General features: G+C 41.9%; 1 protein-coding gene across 10 annotated transcripts in view; it reads right to left on the minus strand.

Annotated features, from left to right (window-relative positions):
- Positions 1-16,515, minus strand: part of CNTN3 (contactin 3) — a 321,453-nt gene that overhangs the window by 17,911 nt on the left and 287,027 nt on the right. For 9 of the 10 annotated variants that reach the window (XM_079933639.1, XM_079933635.1, XM_079933640.1 and 6 more), the window contains 2 exons: positions 14,683-14,798; positions 2,033-2,216 (listed from right to left, as the gene is read on the minus strand). In XM_079933639.1, coding sequence (XP_079789765.1) covers positions 2,033-2,216; positions 14,683-14,798 — 300 coding nt within the window. Of the gene's footprint in view, positions 1-2,032; positions 2,217-10,119; positions 10,272-14,682; positions 14,799-16,515 lie in introns of those variants that run through there. The other variant, XM_079933636.1, reaches the window with a different exon arrangement.

The raw sequence follows: 16,515 nt of genomic DNA on the forward strand, positions 1-16,515 counted from the left end.
AAAGTTATATAACCTCTATGTGCTTCCACATCGTCTCTAAAATGAGACTACTAATAGTTTCCAAGTCACGGTGTTGCTGTGAGAATTAAGAATCAATACATGAAACATACTTAGAACAGAGACTGGAAATTGCTCTGTAAGTGTTAGTCATTAAAATCATAATCACCGTCATTACTGTAACCTGCAAATTCCTACTTTAGATTGGGTATTTATAGGCTATCTTTAAATTTTAAAGGGTTGTGCTTTTTTATAATTCTATTTCACTCACTGTACATTACCATGAAATTCCTATTGATTTATAATCAATCTCTTCCTTCTGTCTAACCAATTCACTAAGCTCTTCACTGATTTCATGATGATGTCACACAGTCTTTTACAACCATAATCTCTTAGCGAGTAATCACATCAATTATTAAGTCGGAGGAAAGAGCCAGATAACCTTGTATGCATGCATCAGTGCAATCAGAATTTTTGACTGATGCTGTGCTTTGAACATACAATAATTATGTATATTTAAATCTTACTAATTCAGAAGCGCTACTGGGAATACCAAATATATTTAGCGAAAAGTTCTAAATGCAGAATATATTCAGTTTATTGGCAAACCGACACGCTCCTTGGTCTAACCCCAACCATGTGTTATAAGAGATGGCGTCAGGCTTCTCCTAATAAGTAGTGAAGGATAATTAATCACCACATTAGTTGGTTGCTTGTAAATATATGCTACTTAAAGGGATTAAAATGTTTGGTTGCTAAACTTTCTCTCCAAATTCTCTTTTCAATAGATAATACAAAGGTAAAAATATGAACTTTCCTGATCAAATGAACACTGGTTAATGAAAATCCATAGTAGAATTGTGTTTTATATATATTTTAACTTACCCATAAATAACACTAGTAATAAAATTAGATTTTATACTATTGTTGTTCTTAGCAATTTTAGCCAGCCAACGTACATTCTCACGAAAGTTTGGGTATTATATACGGAAACAGAAATGCATTAATGAAATTGGCAGTCAAACACAATAACTGTCTCATTCCCATATAGGGCCAGTTAACAAAACATTTTTACTGGGTTAATTAATTTTGAAAATAAATTAAGAAGAAAAATTGTTTTACTGCACCATTGTTTTAAAATTAAAGTTAATCCTGTCATGCCCACATTCCTCATCTTTCAAAAAGAAGTAAAAACGACACCTACCTCATGTGGTAGGTATGAAGTTTAGGTGTGGGAATACATGTAAAGCATGTGAACATAAAATGTTCTAATTGCTATTAGCTACGATGATGATGACAAGAGTAATTCAAATGGTTGCATTGTGAGAAAGGAGCAATACAATACAATAACTAAATATATACTGCTGTTATCAGTTTCATGGAAATATATGTGAAAGACTACAAAATTGCAAATCACTGATTTTTCCGTAGCCTAATTTAAAGCCAGGTTAATATATAGCTCATAATTGGTGCTTGTGAATGTATCTGTGAATACACAGCTAACAAAGACTCAGCTTTGAAGGCAACACTGACTGACATCTCTGGTCAGATTTTTTAAAATATCCATGTATTCATGTGAAGCAACATCCTTGACTGGTAACCTTTTATTGTACATTGCCCTCTTTTGAATAAGTAGGAAAGAAAAGAAGAAAAACATCACTCTTGATTCTTTGGCCTGAACTTTAAGTTATTCATGCTTATCAAAAATCCTCAAGCTTCGGAGAACTAAAAATACATGAAATAAACCAATTAGCTTGATCACATTTTAAAAGAAAAGTGGATGGACGTGACTAAACATCCCACTCCAAAATTTTTCAAAAGATGCACATTCATTTTCACATGGGGTTTCTAACTGAAGATTTAGGGGTATCAGGAAGACATGTATGTGTGCCTCTGAGTTTACAAGGGATTGGAGTTGGGTTTCCATCATTCATTGGGCTTACTGACTTGTGTTGTCCATCTAAAATGATAAAGAAGGCTACCATTTTAAATGCAAAGTATTGTTTTGACGTTAAAAAAATCACAAGATACATACGAGTTTTCTTGGTGGTTGCATTAACTGTGGCACTAAAGGGACCGGTACCAGCGCTGTTGAAAGCCCGGACAGCCGTGTAATATTCCAAGTTGCTCTTCAAGCCATGGAGTCTGGCCGATGTCACATTTCCTGCCACTTTCAGTTTGCTCGATGATCCCTCTTCTCCATTATTCCAATACCGCACCTGGTGGACAGAAAACATAAAAGATGAGAAGGACTGACAAAACAGCATCCTTTAAATTAAGTGATTTTTATTAAAATGGGCACTGTAATTTATTTACTTTACCATTTGTTCCACAAGTAGTTTTTAAGGACCTACTATGTGCTAGGTGCTGCATTAGGCTCTGTGCCACAGACGTGAAAGAAAAGGGACTCCTGGGGGAGACAGGTAATAAGTACACAAATAAACCAGATAAATTCAAAGACAGTAAGTGCTACATGCTACTAGCCCATAGCCTTATAAATGGGAAAATGAAGGGAAAAAATCTGCATTTCTAAGAGCGTGAGCTGCTTCTCCTTCAACCTGGCTCAGGCTCAACGCTGGAAGGCTGACAGCTATGCTTAAACTCTGACGGATGGTGAAGATGCTTTCTGTGAAGAAAGGGACCTGTCAGAGCAAAGACCACTGAAAAGCCAGCTGGCCACTGGCTCGTCCTACAGTGATGGCCAAGTGTCACCAAGACCCCCGAGTAGGCAGAGCTGCTGCAGAGAACAGGAAGGCAGGTAACATAGGTTAATATATGGATATATTGAAATGTTTTACTTGTATTTCATTATTGTGAATCGTGCAAAATGATCTGAGACTGCTTATGAAGATATATACATTTACAGTATAAAAATATAAAAATGTTTTGAGAGTATTTGACAAAATAAAGAAATAAAAGTAGAAAAATACAATAATAAGACATGTTCCCCAGTGAACTCCGATTTATGCTATGAAGTCCTACTATGCTTTGCTAGACAGTTTGGATCCTTCATAAAATAAAAACAGCAACAAAACCACCAAACAAATGGCTCATGAAAAGTGCAACTATTCCTCGTGCTGAGACCAGATATCACCATCTGACCATCTAAAGCAGGGGTTGGACATGTAACACAAATACATAAAGCAGACTGAGTACATATTTTTTACTTTCCTAAAGAAACAGGCACTTGGGGCTCCCCGATGGCGCAGTGGTTAAGAATCCGCCTGCCAACGCAGGGGACGCAGGTTCGAGCCCTGGTCCAGGAAGATCCCACATGCCGCAGAGCAACTAAGCCCGTGTGCCACAACTACTGAGCCCGCGTGCCACAAATACTGAAGCCTGGGAGCCTAGAGCCCGTGCTCCACAGCAGGAGAAGCCACTGCAATGAGAAGCCTGCTTACCGCAGGTAGAGAAAGCCTGCGCACAGCAACGAAGACCCAACACAGCCAAAAGTAAATAAATTAAATGAATAAATTTATTAAAAATAACAAAGAAAGAGGCACTTTCCTGTTTTTCTTGCAGTCTTTGCCCTTTTGGTTTGACTTTCATTTACCTACTTCGATAGCAAAATATGAAAACAGGAAACCAGTTCTATAATTTCTGTAAGTAAACGGCTGCTTGAGCACAATGAAAATGGCAATCGATGCTCAGCCATCAGAGTCATGAAGGCAGTAGAGACGTGTGGGAACTGCGGCAAAGGAGACAGGCACGTTCCATCTTCGTAATGGAGCCTCTACGCAGCTCTGGTTGATGGGGGGAAGATGGACCCAGTGTTTACAGGTCTTTTTTTAAAAGAAAGCAAAAATCCTGATTTTAATGTGAAATGTCCCAAATTTAGAGTTGGCCCCATTTGTCTGTGGGCTAAACAAAACGTGTTTATGGGTTGCATAGGGTAAACCCATTTCAGGCCTCTGAGAAAAATACACCTAAAGTTACTTTAAAAAAATGAGCAACTATAAAATTACTTCTTTAAAAAAGATTAACAGCAAAATATAAAATCTCAGGTTTTTCCATAATAATTCCAAATTAGCATATTAATATCATGCAAGATCAATATTTTCCCTATATATGTGCATGTATATATGTGTGTGTATATTATGCATGTATATTTATATTGATATCAAGGCCCCCTTAAATTCATGCAAAATGCTGGGCTCACGTATGTGTATATGTGCGTTTTCCCTGGAAAGAAGTTATTACTTTTCAGAAAAACCTTGAAAGGAGGACGTAAACCCAAATAATTAGGACTGAATTGAATATGCACCTCCTACAGCTTTAAAGCATCAAATATAAATTAGCAAAACACATCCACAGATATGACAGATACCATTTACCATTATCAAAGAAAACCACATAGATTTTATTCACTAATTAAGGATAACATGCCAAACTGTCTTTTATAAAGCCACATCCCGCAAATTGTTAATGGATACGGAAAACTCACAAACATTCTAAATGCACCAACTGTAAACAGCGGAGGTACTGCTTAGGTTTAGATGACCACCATGATAAGACGCTCCCTGCTCTTTAAAACACTGTCTAGTTATGAAACTAAGAATGACACAATCGATAATTATAATAAAACACTGTAGTCAGCCTGAAAACTTGTGGCCTAGAATAGAGCACAGATTGGGAAAAAGATCACATAATTATGAGCTTTAATAATTGTCATTCAACACATGGAATGGCAAAGGCAGGGAGAACTCAAGTAACTCAATCAATATCATCCTGTGATACACACTGGCCTCTTGTTAGGTTTCCATCCATGCGCCATTCTTTCTGTATTCAAATTACTTCAATATAAGTTGCCTAAGAAATCATTCCTTAGGAGACTGATTTAAAGAATAAAAATAATTTTCAATTAGCATATGGATTATCTTTTATAAATCAGTTCATAGAAGGTGTCTGAAAGCTCTTGATAGCAGTTTGTTTCTGAAGTACTTTAACCAATCTCCATGTATCAGAATGAGAGACTTATTTTTAGATATTAGTTTCTGACAGGTATTAGAAATATTTAATCATAGAGAAAATTAGTGCCAAAATTGAGCATGATATTAGTTCAAACTTATTATATAATCTTCTTAAATAGCTTTACTTTAAAAGTTGAATAAATATGCATATAACTAAAGCATAAAGAAATAAAGCAGTGACATATGTATTTCCAAGTAATAATCAGTTATGTTCTATAAAAATTTTGTTCAAAAATATTTATACAAGGATAGATTTTTTTTTTTTTTTTTTTTTGCGGTATGCGGGCCTCTCACTGCTGTGGCCTCTCCCGCTGTGGAGCACAGGCCCCGGACGCGCAGGCTCAGCGGCCATGGCTCACAGGCCCAGCCGCTCCGCGGCACGTGGGATCTTCCCGGACCGGAGCACGAACCCGTGTTCCCTGCATCAGCAGGCAGACTCTCAACCACTGCGCCACCAGGGAAGCCCAAGGATAGATATTTTTTATTATGTAAGTAATAAATCAGTTATGTTCTATAAAATTTTGTTCAAAAATATTTATATGAGGATAGTCTTTTTTTTTTTTTTTTAAATAGAGGAAAAAGCCAAGAAGAAAAGACACCGTTTTTCCTCTCAGTTGTGTTCTGGGTTTAAATGGTAAAAGTTCTACACTTGAGAGGACAGAATATAACTCCACACTAATATGGATTTTATAGGCACAACCACAATACAGGGATGAAGAAAGGAAACGTGTCCAGGCTGAAGGAACAAACTCTGAAAATATAATTGTGCAGAAAAGAGTTAACATAACATTGTCAGAACACGAAGGCAGCATCTACAAAAGATGAGCTGAGAGAGAACTATTACAAAGCACATGAGGAACCCTGCTAACACGAAAGAAAGTCAGCAGACTGGACCACAGGGGACTGCCTATTATACGTTTAGATGACATGGATCTTAAAATAAGTATATTTAAAATGTTCAAATTTACCAGAGAAGGGACTAAATTTATAATGCAAGAATAGGAGACGAAGAAAAAAGATGGGGCGAATGTAAAAAATATCAAGTAGAATTCTGACACCTGAAAAATACAATAGTAAAAAAGAAATCAGTGCTAGGATTGAGCTGAAGACTGCAAGGTAGAAGACAGAATGAATAAATCCAGAACACGGAGAAGGAAAGAAAAATTATGAAAGCCAAGTTAAGAAACACTGAGGATGAATGACATTTTCCAACCAGAGTTCCAGAAGGAGAGGTTAAGGAAAAGGCAACAATAAAAGAGAAAATGTCTCAGAATTTCCCAGAACTGAAGAAACGCAGATATTTTCATGTTGTAGATTCACTCTGAGTTCAGAGGGAGAAAAAATAAAAGGTAAATCAACTCCAAAGGAGAAGGTGGTTAAGACTGAATTGTGGCTCTCAACATTTTTTTCATCACCCAGCCTGAGAGACACAGGCCACTCTCTCCATCAGTAGCGGGTCACCCTGCCTTGGTTTGCTAGTGTGAGTGTGCGCCAGTGCCAGCAACTGCATCCCTTGGCACAGAAAACAGCAGGAGGGGCGAATGCTAAGGTGGAATCATGTTCTGGAGGCAGGTTTGTCTTGGTCATCACCATAGCTCTGCCGCTTGGGTCGAAGCTTGTACACACTAAGTACCCAATATTGGTGAATTCTTGAATGACTTAAACACAGGCAGTTTAAAAATGCCTCCCTTCTTCCCACCACAGAGACACATAAGAAATATGTATTTGGTCTCTGCACCAGCCCCCCCAAACCCGTGGAATCTCAGAAGTGGTAAGTGTGGTTTTTTTTGTTTTTTTGTTTTTTGCAGTACGCGGGCCTCTCACTGCTGTGGCCTCTCACGTTGCGGAGCACAGGCTCCAGACGCGCAGGCCCAGCGGCCATGGCTCACGGGCCCAGCCACTCTGCGGCATGTGGGATCTTTCCGGACCGGGGCATGAACCCGTGTCCCCTGCATCGGCAGGCGGACTCTCAACCACAGCCACCAGGGAAGCCCCGGTAAGTGTCTTTTGTATGCTAATGAGACATCTGGTGGCTGCGGTCTCCTGGGTATCTTCAGGACGGAGACTGGTTGCCAGGGTAACCAACCTTGTGATTAGAGGGTTGGAACTTTCAGGTCCACCTCCTGACACAAGGCTGGAGGTTGATTTGATTTGGTTAACTAACGGTCAATGATTTAATCAATCGTTCCTATGCAGTGAAGCCTCCATTAAAAAAAACCTAACTGAAGAGGTTTGAAGGGCTTCCAAGTAAGTGAACACATTGAAGTGCTGGGAGAGTGGAGGGCATGGAGAGGTCATGGAAGCTCTGTGCCCCTTCCCACATACCTTGCCCTACACACCTCTTCCGTTTAGCTGTTGCTGAGTTGTATCCTTTACAATAAATGGATAATGGTAAGTAAAGTGCGTTCCTGAGTTTTGTGAGCCATTCTAGCAAGTTATCAAACCCAAGGAGGGGGCTGTGGGAACCCCTCAGTTGGTCAGTGGAGGGCTGGACTTGTGCCTGGCATCTGACGTTTGTGTGTGTGTGGCGGGGGGTGGAGGGCAGTCTTGTGGGACTGAACCCCCAATTCGTAGGATCTGAAGCTAACTCTAGGTACAGAGGATCAAAATTGAATTGAATTTTAGGACCCCCAGCTGGTGTCAGAGAACTGGTTGGTGCAGAGGAAAAACCCCACATTTTTGGTGTCAGAACTGTTTTGTGGATAGAGCAGAGAGGAAGATTTTTTTTTTTCCTTAATTCACCAAGCTAGTTACTCAAGTCCTAATATTCTATGTGCCCATGAAACACTGGGACTCCAATTTCTTGATAATAATTTTTTCTTCAGAACCGTAATACCCTTTCACAAGCTAATATATTTTTTATCTCGGTAAGTAAACAGAAATAAACTTGAGGAATGTCAGGATTTAAAATGCTATCTCTATTTCTGCAAGTAATTTGGTTATTCCAAAAACGAATGTCCCTGCTGTGAGGAGTCCTTCATATCACAGTATCAGAGATTTCACTTAAGCTTAAAATGAAATGCAGTTTATAAAAATAATATATTGAAAAACGGCATCTTTTTTAGCCATTAAAGTACAGGTATTTAGTCAGAACAGACTGAAATAATTTTGTGTATACTTACAGATTTTCAGGAAGACAAATATTTCATCTTAGCTGTTAGACGGAACACATTTCAATAAATATCGGGCAGGCAAATGCATTCGACAGGTTTTAGAAGACACATCCAGATCTATCTCCTACTCTTTACTTAGCTCTCAGTCCCTGGAGGGCTGACCGATGTGAATTACATACCAACTTGCTGACCCTCTGGCTTCTCACCGGATGGAGAGGAAATGGAGCAGGACCCTGTACGGCCCTCCCAGTACAAATCCTTTCTGTATACCCAGTTTCTTGTTTGCAGGAAATAGGCTTCATTTAGCCTCCGTGACCTACCCTGAGTTCCAAAGGGAGGATTCAAATAACTGCTTATCAGGGAAGGGAGGGAATACAGAAACAAAGGAGAAGCAGGCAAGAAATAATAGTGCATGGGGTGGGAGTGGAGGCGCAGGGTCCTGCTTCCACCTCAAGGAATATACATAACAACACCTTTGAGTTCTTCTGCAGGAACTAAGGGCCCTGCCCAGGTGGAGGATGGTAACTTCAGCCTGAGCACAAGTTTCCTGGAGCACAGCCCTGTTTACCTCACCACCAACCCATCAGAAGAAAGTCTGCACACAGTGGAAGGTAAATGAAGACCCTGAAGGCCTCCCCAAATCATTCTCCCTTTAAAAACTTTCATGGTCGAGCAGCATCTTCAGAGTTGGTTTTTGGACACCAGTTCGCCATCTTCCCAGTTTGCTGGCCTCCTGAATAAAGCCACTCTTCCATTCCTACCAGCACTTGTCTCTTGACTACTGGCTTTTGAGAGGAGAGCAGCGAACCTGAATTCAGAAACAGAGAAGCCAGGAGACGGGCTGGTGCGAGGAGAGAGAAGCGGGGATATTTACTCCCCTGGATCCCTCAATGCTGAGCCACAGTCTGGTAGGGACTATATTTGCCTAATAACAAACCCAGCTTTGTTTGGGTGGCTCTCACTCACACACATGCTGCCTGCTCTCTCCAGCATAACAAATCCTTCCACCACCTCCAGAAAGTCTGCATTTTATTTACTCAATTCATTTTTGCTGCCTTCCTGTTTATTTATATGGACCTGAATTGTCTCTATCCAATTTTCCTACGTACATGTGACTCGTTCTAGAGTGAAGTTAATTCTCTGATAGTAAGGAATTAGACTCTCTCCATATGTCTTTGTTTCTTCCAGTAGAATTTTCGTATTCTCAAAAAAGTATTCAAATATTTGACGTCTTTTTCCATTCTAATTAAAACGTTAGGAGCTAAACACATTCTGTACAGCTGTTTAGAACAGGAGGTAGGATAGAGGTATCAGTGAAGTTTTAGTTTGGCCTTCTGTACACATTTTTAGTTATGTTCCACTGCTACACATAAAAAAAAATAAATCTACTATGTTCCCCTCCCTCCCTACCCAAGTTCTATTTCGCTGCCAAACCTTTAAAAAAAATCTACAACTCCCCCTCGCCCCCCCTCCCGGGGAAACACTGACCGAAATGGCCCGCCCTGGCCAGGCACCGCAGTGACCACTTGCATGATTTATCTTCAACAGGAGGTCCTGGTAAGGAATGCGAAACTAACAAGCTACCACCAACCGGAAGAATTCCGGAAAGGTCACAAGGAAAGAGGAGATGCCAGCCCAGATGTCCTGCCAACTTCCCAGAATCCTTCTCGCTGGAATCCATCTTGGCCGAGCGATGCACGCGCCACCAGGAAGGACCCTGAGTCAAAGTGACTGTCCAGAGATAACCCCAAAACTAACCCCATTCCCATAAAACCCGAGACTGAGCCACGTGGGCAGAGCAGTTCTCCTGGCTTCCCTTACCCTGCTGCTCTCCACCCAGGAGCCGCTTCCCAATGAAGTCTTCTGCTTTGTCAGCACGTGTGTCTCTCCGGACACTTCACTTCTGAGTGTTAGACAAGAGCCCACTCTCGGGCCCTGGAAGGGGTCCCCCTCCTGCAACAGTCCCACAAATATGCTTACCTGTAGTATTTCACAAGTACAGATTTTTGTTTCCATCACTTATCAAGGTCATTCTCCCAAGTTTTATCTTCTCAAGACACAAAATGACTTTAAAGAAATGGACTGTATATACCAAGCTAGAACTTTGGAGCTTTTGTTCCTCAGGCAGCCACTACCCATGAACTTAAATCATCTGCATCCTCTTTACCTTGTCTGTACGTATCTCTTGTTCCTATGCAAAGGGCACAAGAAAAGATCTGAGCCTGAGTGTTGTGGCTTAGAAGATGAAATAAATTGGAGCCCAGGGAAATGAGCTGCTCGACGACTACTTGGTCAAATCAGAAAGAAAATGAGTCTAGATACTAATGATGATGTGTGCTCAGCACGCCATGTGGCACATGATGAGACGAGAGGGAAGCAGGTGCTATTAACAATTGTAAAGCCACACTGGGGAAACTGCAACCCAGAAAGTTAGCCACATGCCTGAGAGTTAAATACTCTGCAGGTTACTGTTTAAATCATTACTGAGACTATGAAAATACATATTTTTATCTTGGCATAATTATATAAATTATTTCTTAAGTTGCCCCAATTAGTATACCTTTTCCTGAGCTTGTTTCTTTCTTTTCATACATACCAAGCACTTGGGGAACAAACTTTCACTAGTTGTTTCCTTTCAATACTGTATTCAGGCTCCATTTGGATGTTAAATTTGGTACTCTTTACACAGATAGGCAAGACGTCATCATTAATTTCGAGCAAAGTCCCATATGCTCATCGCTCCGCATCTTTTTGCCCCCCACCTAAGAGCAACACCAGTAGCAACACAAACAACAGCATCGAGTCCCATACTCAGATTGTGCTAAGTGTTTCTGTATTACTTCACTGGTTTTCAAATTTCCCCTTTCAATGAAATCTTATCCCAATGCCCAATATTCAAAACAGAAAAGGAGAAGCTCCCAAAGTCTCTTTGGGCCATTTTCACAATGGCTGCTTTATCTCACTTAAAGTTTCTCCAGTGATGCTGAGAGTTATTTACTGTTTTAACTGGGCCTTGGAGAGCATTCGTAATGTGCTCAAAGCCGACAGCAGTAAGATAATGGAGCCAAAATTGCATTTATTCAATCAACATGAACTTTTTGCCTGCCTCCTGTGTGCCAGATACAACTCTTGGCACTTGGAATACATCAGTGAACAAACGGGCAGAATCCCCTGTCGCTGGTGGAGCTTATATTCTGTCCCAGTGGATCTAAAGGCAGGTTTGTCTGATTCCAAAATGGTGTGGACTTCATGAGATACTACAGTGGCACTACTGGGATTCTTTGGTTTTCTCTCTTGTTCAATCAACCTCTCTCTCCTGACCTGAGCCACAGTGGTATAATTCTACGTTCTTAGGGAGTATGCATATCTGGACGACTCATGATCAGCTTAAACTGATATATTCTAAAATCTACCTGCCGCCAAGCTGTCAGAACCATCGCCAGTGACTGGTAACATTCCTGTGGTGCCTGGAAGCCCACAAAGCCCATTTATATAGAGTCTCTTGCTTATTTCTCTTAACTACTTCACAAGCTACAACCAAGTCAGAAATTATGATCCTATCATACAGTTTGTAAAGGACAAAGTTATGAATGGGGGATGTGTACTTCAGTCTGCTGTTGGAGGGATGCCAAATGTGCTCGTCTATTTTCTTTAAGTAAATTTGATTTAACACTGAATTTCATATCCTGCTCAGCTCATGGAAAATTCCACTTCAGTCACTCCTGGGGCTCCCTTCCGAAAGCCTGGCCAAGATAACTTACTGTTACATTCGTCTTATCCCTTGAGGCCCAGCAGTTCTGCCATGCTTGGGGAATAAGAAGTCCTTGCTGAGTGTGGGAAGCACAGCTGTTCCCTTCTGTGGTCTGGCCACCAACCTGGGCACTGCCAGGTCGAAAGCTGTGGGACCCACGAGATTTTGTAAGCCTCAGATCTTCGTTTCCTCCAAGGTCACCTGAAATTTCTCTTGTAGTTTTTCCTCTGAGGCATGTTCTCTCTCTTCACCCTCTAGGATACATGAAATAATCTCCTTAAAGGCTTGAGCTTTGGAAACAAAGCGAGGAAGGAAGGGATCTCACAGGCAACCCCATCTTGATAGCTGTCACAAACTCTCACGAGGCAAAAGAGCTTGGAGTCGAAGAACTGCTTGAGAATAGTTACTGGGGAGAAATCTATAAATTAATATCTGAAAAATTCTTCTGGAACATGGCTCACACTTATTCATTACTTATTATTATGAGCCAGAAACTGTGAGAAGCACAGGTGCCTAATCTCATTCAATCCTCTCAAAATCCTAATTAGGTTAGGCCCATTGTTCCCATTCTGCAAGCGAGGAAAGTGAGGCTCACAGAATTGCTGTAACTCTTCCAGCACAGTGGGTGGCAGAGTTGGGGTCTGACACAGGTTCGACCTCAGGATCATGCTCCTTTACATCTGTGTTCCTTCCATCCCACTTACCATTCCCGTCAATGCCATTTCTCTAATCATTGGGGAGCTACTATTGGTTGCCCACTATCTTTCACTGCTTCTACTCACTGTCAGGGAATTAAAGGAATTTTCCATCCAAGTGTTCTTGGCTTCCTTTAAGATGCTGATCAAGTTGCTCTGCTGTATTTATGTGGTGTTTTGCTTCTTCAGTATCACTTCGGTTTCCTTAAGTCTGGACAGCTCTGTCTGTGATCAGGTTCTCTGTCAAGACCAGGGCTTCCTATACATACGTGTGCAGGAAGATGTTTCCCTATGGGTATTTACTAAAAATGCACATCCACAACACCCACCCCTAGATGTTTGGGTTCAGTGGGCCCAGGGAGGATTCTGGGGGCTCATCTTCAGCAAAAATTTAGGCAATTGTGGTGAAGGTGGCCCATGGTGCATCCTTTGAGCACCACTGCTCTAGCCAATCCTTTCTCTACTTTATCTTTAATTTATTCAAGTCACTGCTTGTTTGGTTACAAGGACCAGGAACTCTCTCAAGTTCAAATGTAAAGGGAGCTGATGGCTGAAAAGGAGGACAAGGTGACATTATGAGAAAGAGAAGAGCCAACTCAGGAACTGGACAATTGTCAAAGAGCTCTTCTACTTTGCTCTTTAAGCTCCATGGGTCCTTGTCGCCTCCAGCCTTTAGGGCTGCATGAAAGTATGTCTGCTCCATCTCATCTCTGTAAATCAGCTTTGTCCTATCTGCCCACGGCCTTCACTTGGGAAGTCTGAACTGGGCCCTAAATTTGACATATCACTGCATTATACTCACTAAACACAATCTCTATGCTGCTTGCTTCAATACTTCAAACAAGGATCTGACTAGGGCTTCCCTGGTGGCACCGTGGTTGAGGGTCTGTCTGCCGATGCAGGGGACACGGGTTCGTGCCCCGGTCCTGGAGGATCCCACATGCCGCGGAGCGGCTGGGCCCGTGAGCCATGGCCGCTGAGCCTGCGCCTCTGGAGCCTGTGCTCTGCAACGGGAGAGGCCACAGCAGTGAGAGGCCCGCGTACCACAAAAAAAAAAAAAAAGACTCTGACTAGCTCAGCTTAACTGTCCATGGGTCAGCTGCCTTTGAGCAAGTGGCCACCCTCATGCAGCCACTGAGGTTATGTTGGCAAGCGGCAGGGTACACGGTCCTGTATTGCAAACACGTGCATGTAAATATGCCGCTGAATCAGGAATTAGAAGCAGGAGGGAAGCTTGCTAAGAAGATAGCTGTGGGTCGGGGTGAAATCACAGCTGTGGCTACCACAGTTTCATCGTCACAGAAACCTTCTTAAGACTTCGCTTTTTATCTTGTCAGCTCTCAGCTCAACTGCTCCCACTTTTCTCTAACTGCTCCGTCCTACACATGGAGCCCAGTCCAGAATGGTTCTTCTTAACATTCAGAGCCGTCTGTGACCTGGCCCCGCTGTACCCTTCTACCATCACCTGCCCTACAGGAACCACCTGCTGCAGGTGGAACTCCACTCCTTCCACTCTTTCAATGTGCCATGCTCAGTCTGGAATGTTTCCACTTTTTCTATGTTTACTTATTTTTTTCCTTGAAGTCCTGTTAAACCTTACTACCCTTATGAAACCTTTCAAGGTCACTCATCCCTCAACCACTTTCTGTGTGGCCTATTCTGAACTTCATTACATTTGGTCTTCTGTTATGCCGTTTCAGACCTTTCATCTTATTTCACCAAAGGCAATGATTTGAAGGCAAGAATTACATTCTACAAGGCTGACTTCTCTAGAGCCTAGAAGTAGCAAGGCCACCAAGAAAATAAGACAAAGCACTGGAAGAGCTATTAGCAGATATACCCAGTGAACTTAAATACTATGTTTCGATCTCACTCTTATTTTTTAGCCAAACTAGCTACAGATTAGGCCCACAGTATACACGATTTCCTTTCCTTTTATTTTTTTTTCTTTTATACCTCAACTAAAGTCACTTTCATTCAACTGGTTGAGTTAAAGTCAATATCCTTTGATAGTCACACAGAACAATACGGTGATAAAATTGAACAAAAGTCAGACTTTAGCTAAGATGTCATTGTTAAGAAGACTTTTAAATGAAAGCAGACAAGGTAGCGTGGCAACATACTTACACGAGCTAATTAATTTTAAAAGACATTACCTCATAGCCGAGTAAGTGTCCATTGCTCAACTTCCAAGGAACAGCGTTCCAAGAAACTTCAATTTCTGAGGAAGACAAGCTATTTGCACAAACTTGAGATGGAGCTACTGTAGGCTCTATTTGGGAACAGAAAAATATATTGAAGTTCTTATTTTTTTAAAAAAAGCATTTTAACATATTTGAACATGTAAAATATTCTGTAAAAATATTTGAAAACATGAACCATGTCTTGGTCACTTTCCATTTCGTAGGAAGAGACAGCATCACAGCCACAGGCTTTTCCTTGCTGAACAGCCAGGGCAACTTGCTCCCTCTCTAGCACTCCCTTCTTGGCATCCTACTTTCCCCCCATCATTATTTCTCTCCTCTCCGTCCCACAGTGCCTATGGGAAATCCTATGCCCACAAGTGCTACTTATTTTAGGTTATTTTTTGTTTTTCCAAATAAAGGTCAAGGTCTACAGAGTTCATTTATTCAATAAGCATTTAGTGAGTGCCTTGTCTAGCCAGGCCCACAAGAGGGGCAAAGTTAAATGAGATCTTGTACTCTTCTGGAGGAGATAAGCACACACACACGGAGCTTCGTACACAGGAGGAAATCCCCTTTGTAATGGAGAACTCTCGGGGCTTCATGGATCTCACAGCGATTCTTTCCTCTTAGGAGCTCTGAGCAGAGATGCGTCCTCCCCCAACATCCATTTCTACGTTAAAGGATCCTGCCCCCTGGCCATGGCTGATGCATACTGAGATAGACCCCTGGTCCAAGGATGGGCCTATTAGATTTTTTTCTCTTGAGAATTTGAAATGTGCTTTGGAGAAACGAGGAAGACTTGAGGCCAATCAATCCAGCCCTGGTGCCCTAGAGAAGCCCTAGGTTTCTGAGGGCCCAGAGCTTCTCTGATTAAGGCTCTTCATGAGATTTGCTATTTACCTCTCTCTTTGATTCAATGAAAGGTGCGAGTATATTTCCAATAAATCCCTGCCTTTTTTTTTTTTTTTTTTGGTGGCACGTGGGCCTCTCACTGTTGCGGCCTCTCCCGCTGCAGAGCACAGGCTCCGGACGCGCAGGCTCAGCGGCCATGGCTCACGGGCCCAGCCGCTCCGCGGCATGTGGGATCTTCCCGGACCAGGGCATGAACCCGTGTCCCCTGCATCGGCAGGCGGACTCTCAACCACTGCGCCACCAGGGAAGCCCCAATCCCTGCTTTTTTAAAAGACAAATCAGTTTCTGACATTTGGAACAGAAAGACCTTTAACCAAATCATCAGTGGTGGCAAGAATGGAAACAGGAGAAGGAAAGTGCAGGAGGCAAGAAGATATTAAAAGGCTCTGGCCATCCCTCCTTCCCAGCTGCCGCCCGCCCCCAACCCCGTCTACCCAAACTCCCTGGTTAATTGAATTGTCATCACCCCTCAGACTCCTGACCTGCTCTTGTAATGATAATCCTTCTCAGCAACTCTTGGAGATGGGGTCTGGCTATGAATATAAAAGCTCTTGGTTTTGCAAAAAATTTAAAAATCCTGCTCCCTTTTTCTCTCAGAACTCAGTGGGAAAAGAGAGAACAAACATAGGAGGTGACAGTATGATGAAAAATTGAGCCTCCTTACTGTTTTCAGGAATGACAACTGTGGACCCACTTTCTCAATTTACTGTAAGGCTTGGAGGATAGAGGAGATACTGTGAAATCATATTTCGTGAGCTCAAACTACTCAAGAGCAAAGGCCCGGGGTTAAACTACTAGCTCAGTAGGTCTGTATGGATTTTGGCAAGTTCATTAATTTCTTTCATCAAGCTTCCATTTTCTCCTGTGTAAGTGGGAAATAACAAATGACAA

The sequence above is a fragment of the Stenella coeruleoalba genome, assembly GCF_951394435.1.
Source record: "Stenella coeruleoalba genome assembly, chromosome: 10".
NCBI lineage: Eukaryota > Metazoa > Chordata > Mammalia > Artiodactyla > Delphinidae > Stenella > Stenella coeruleoalba.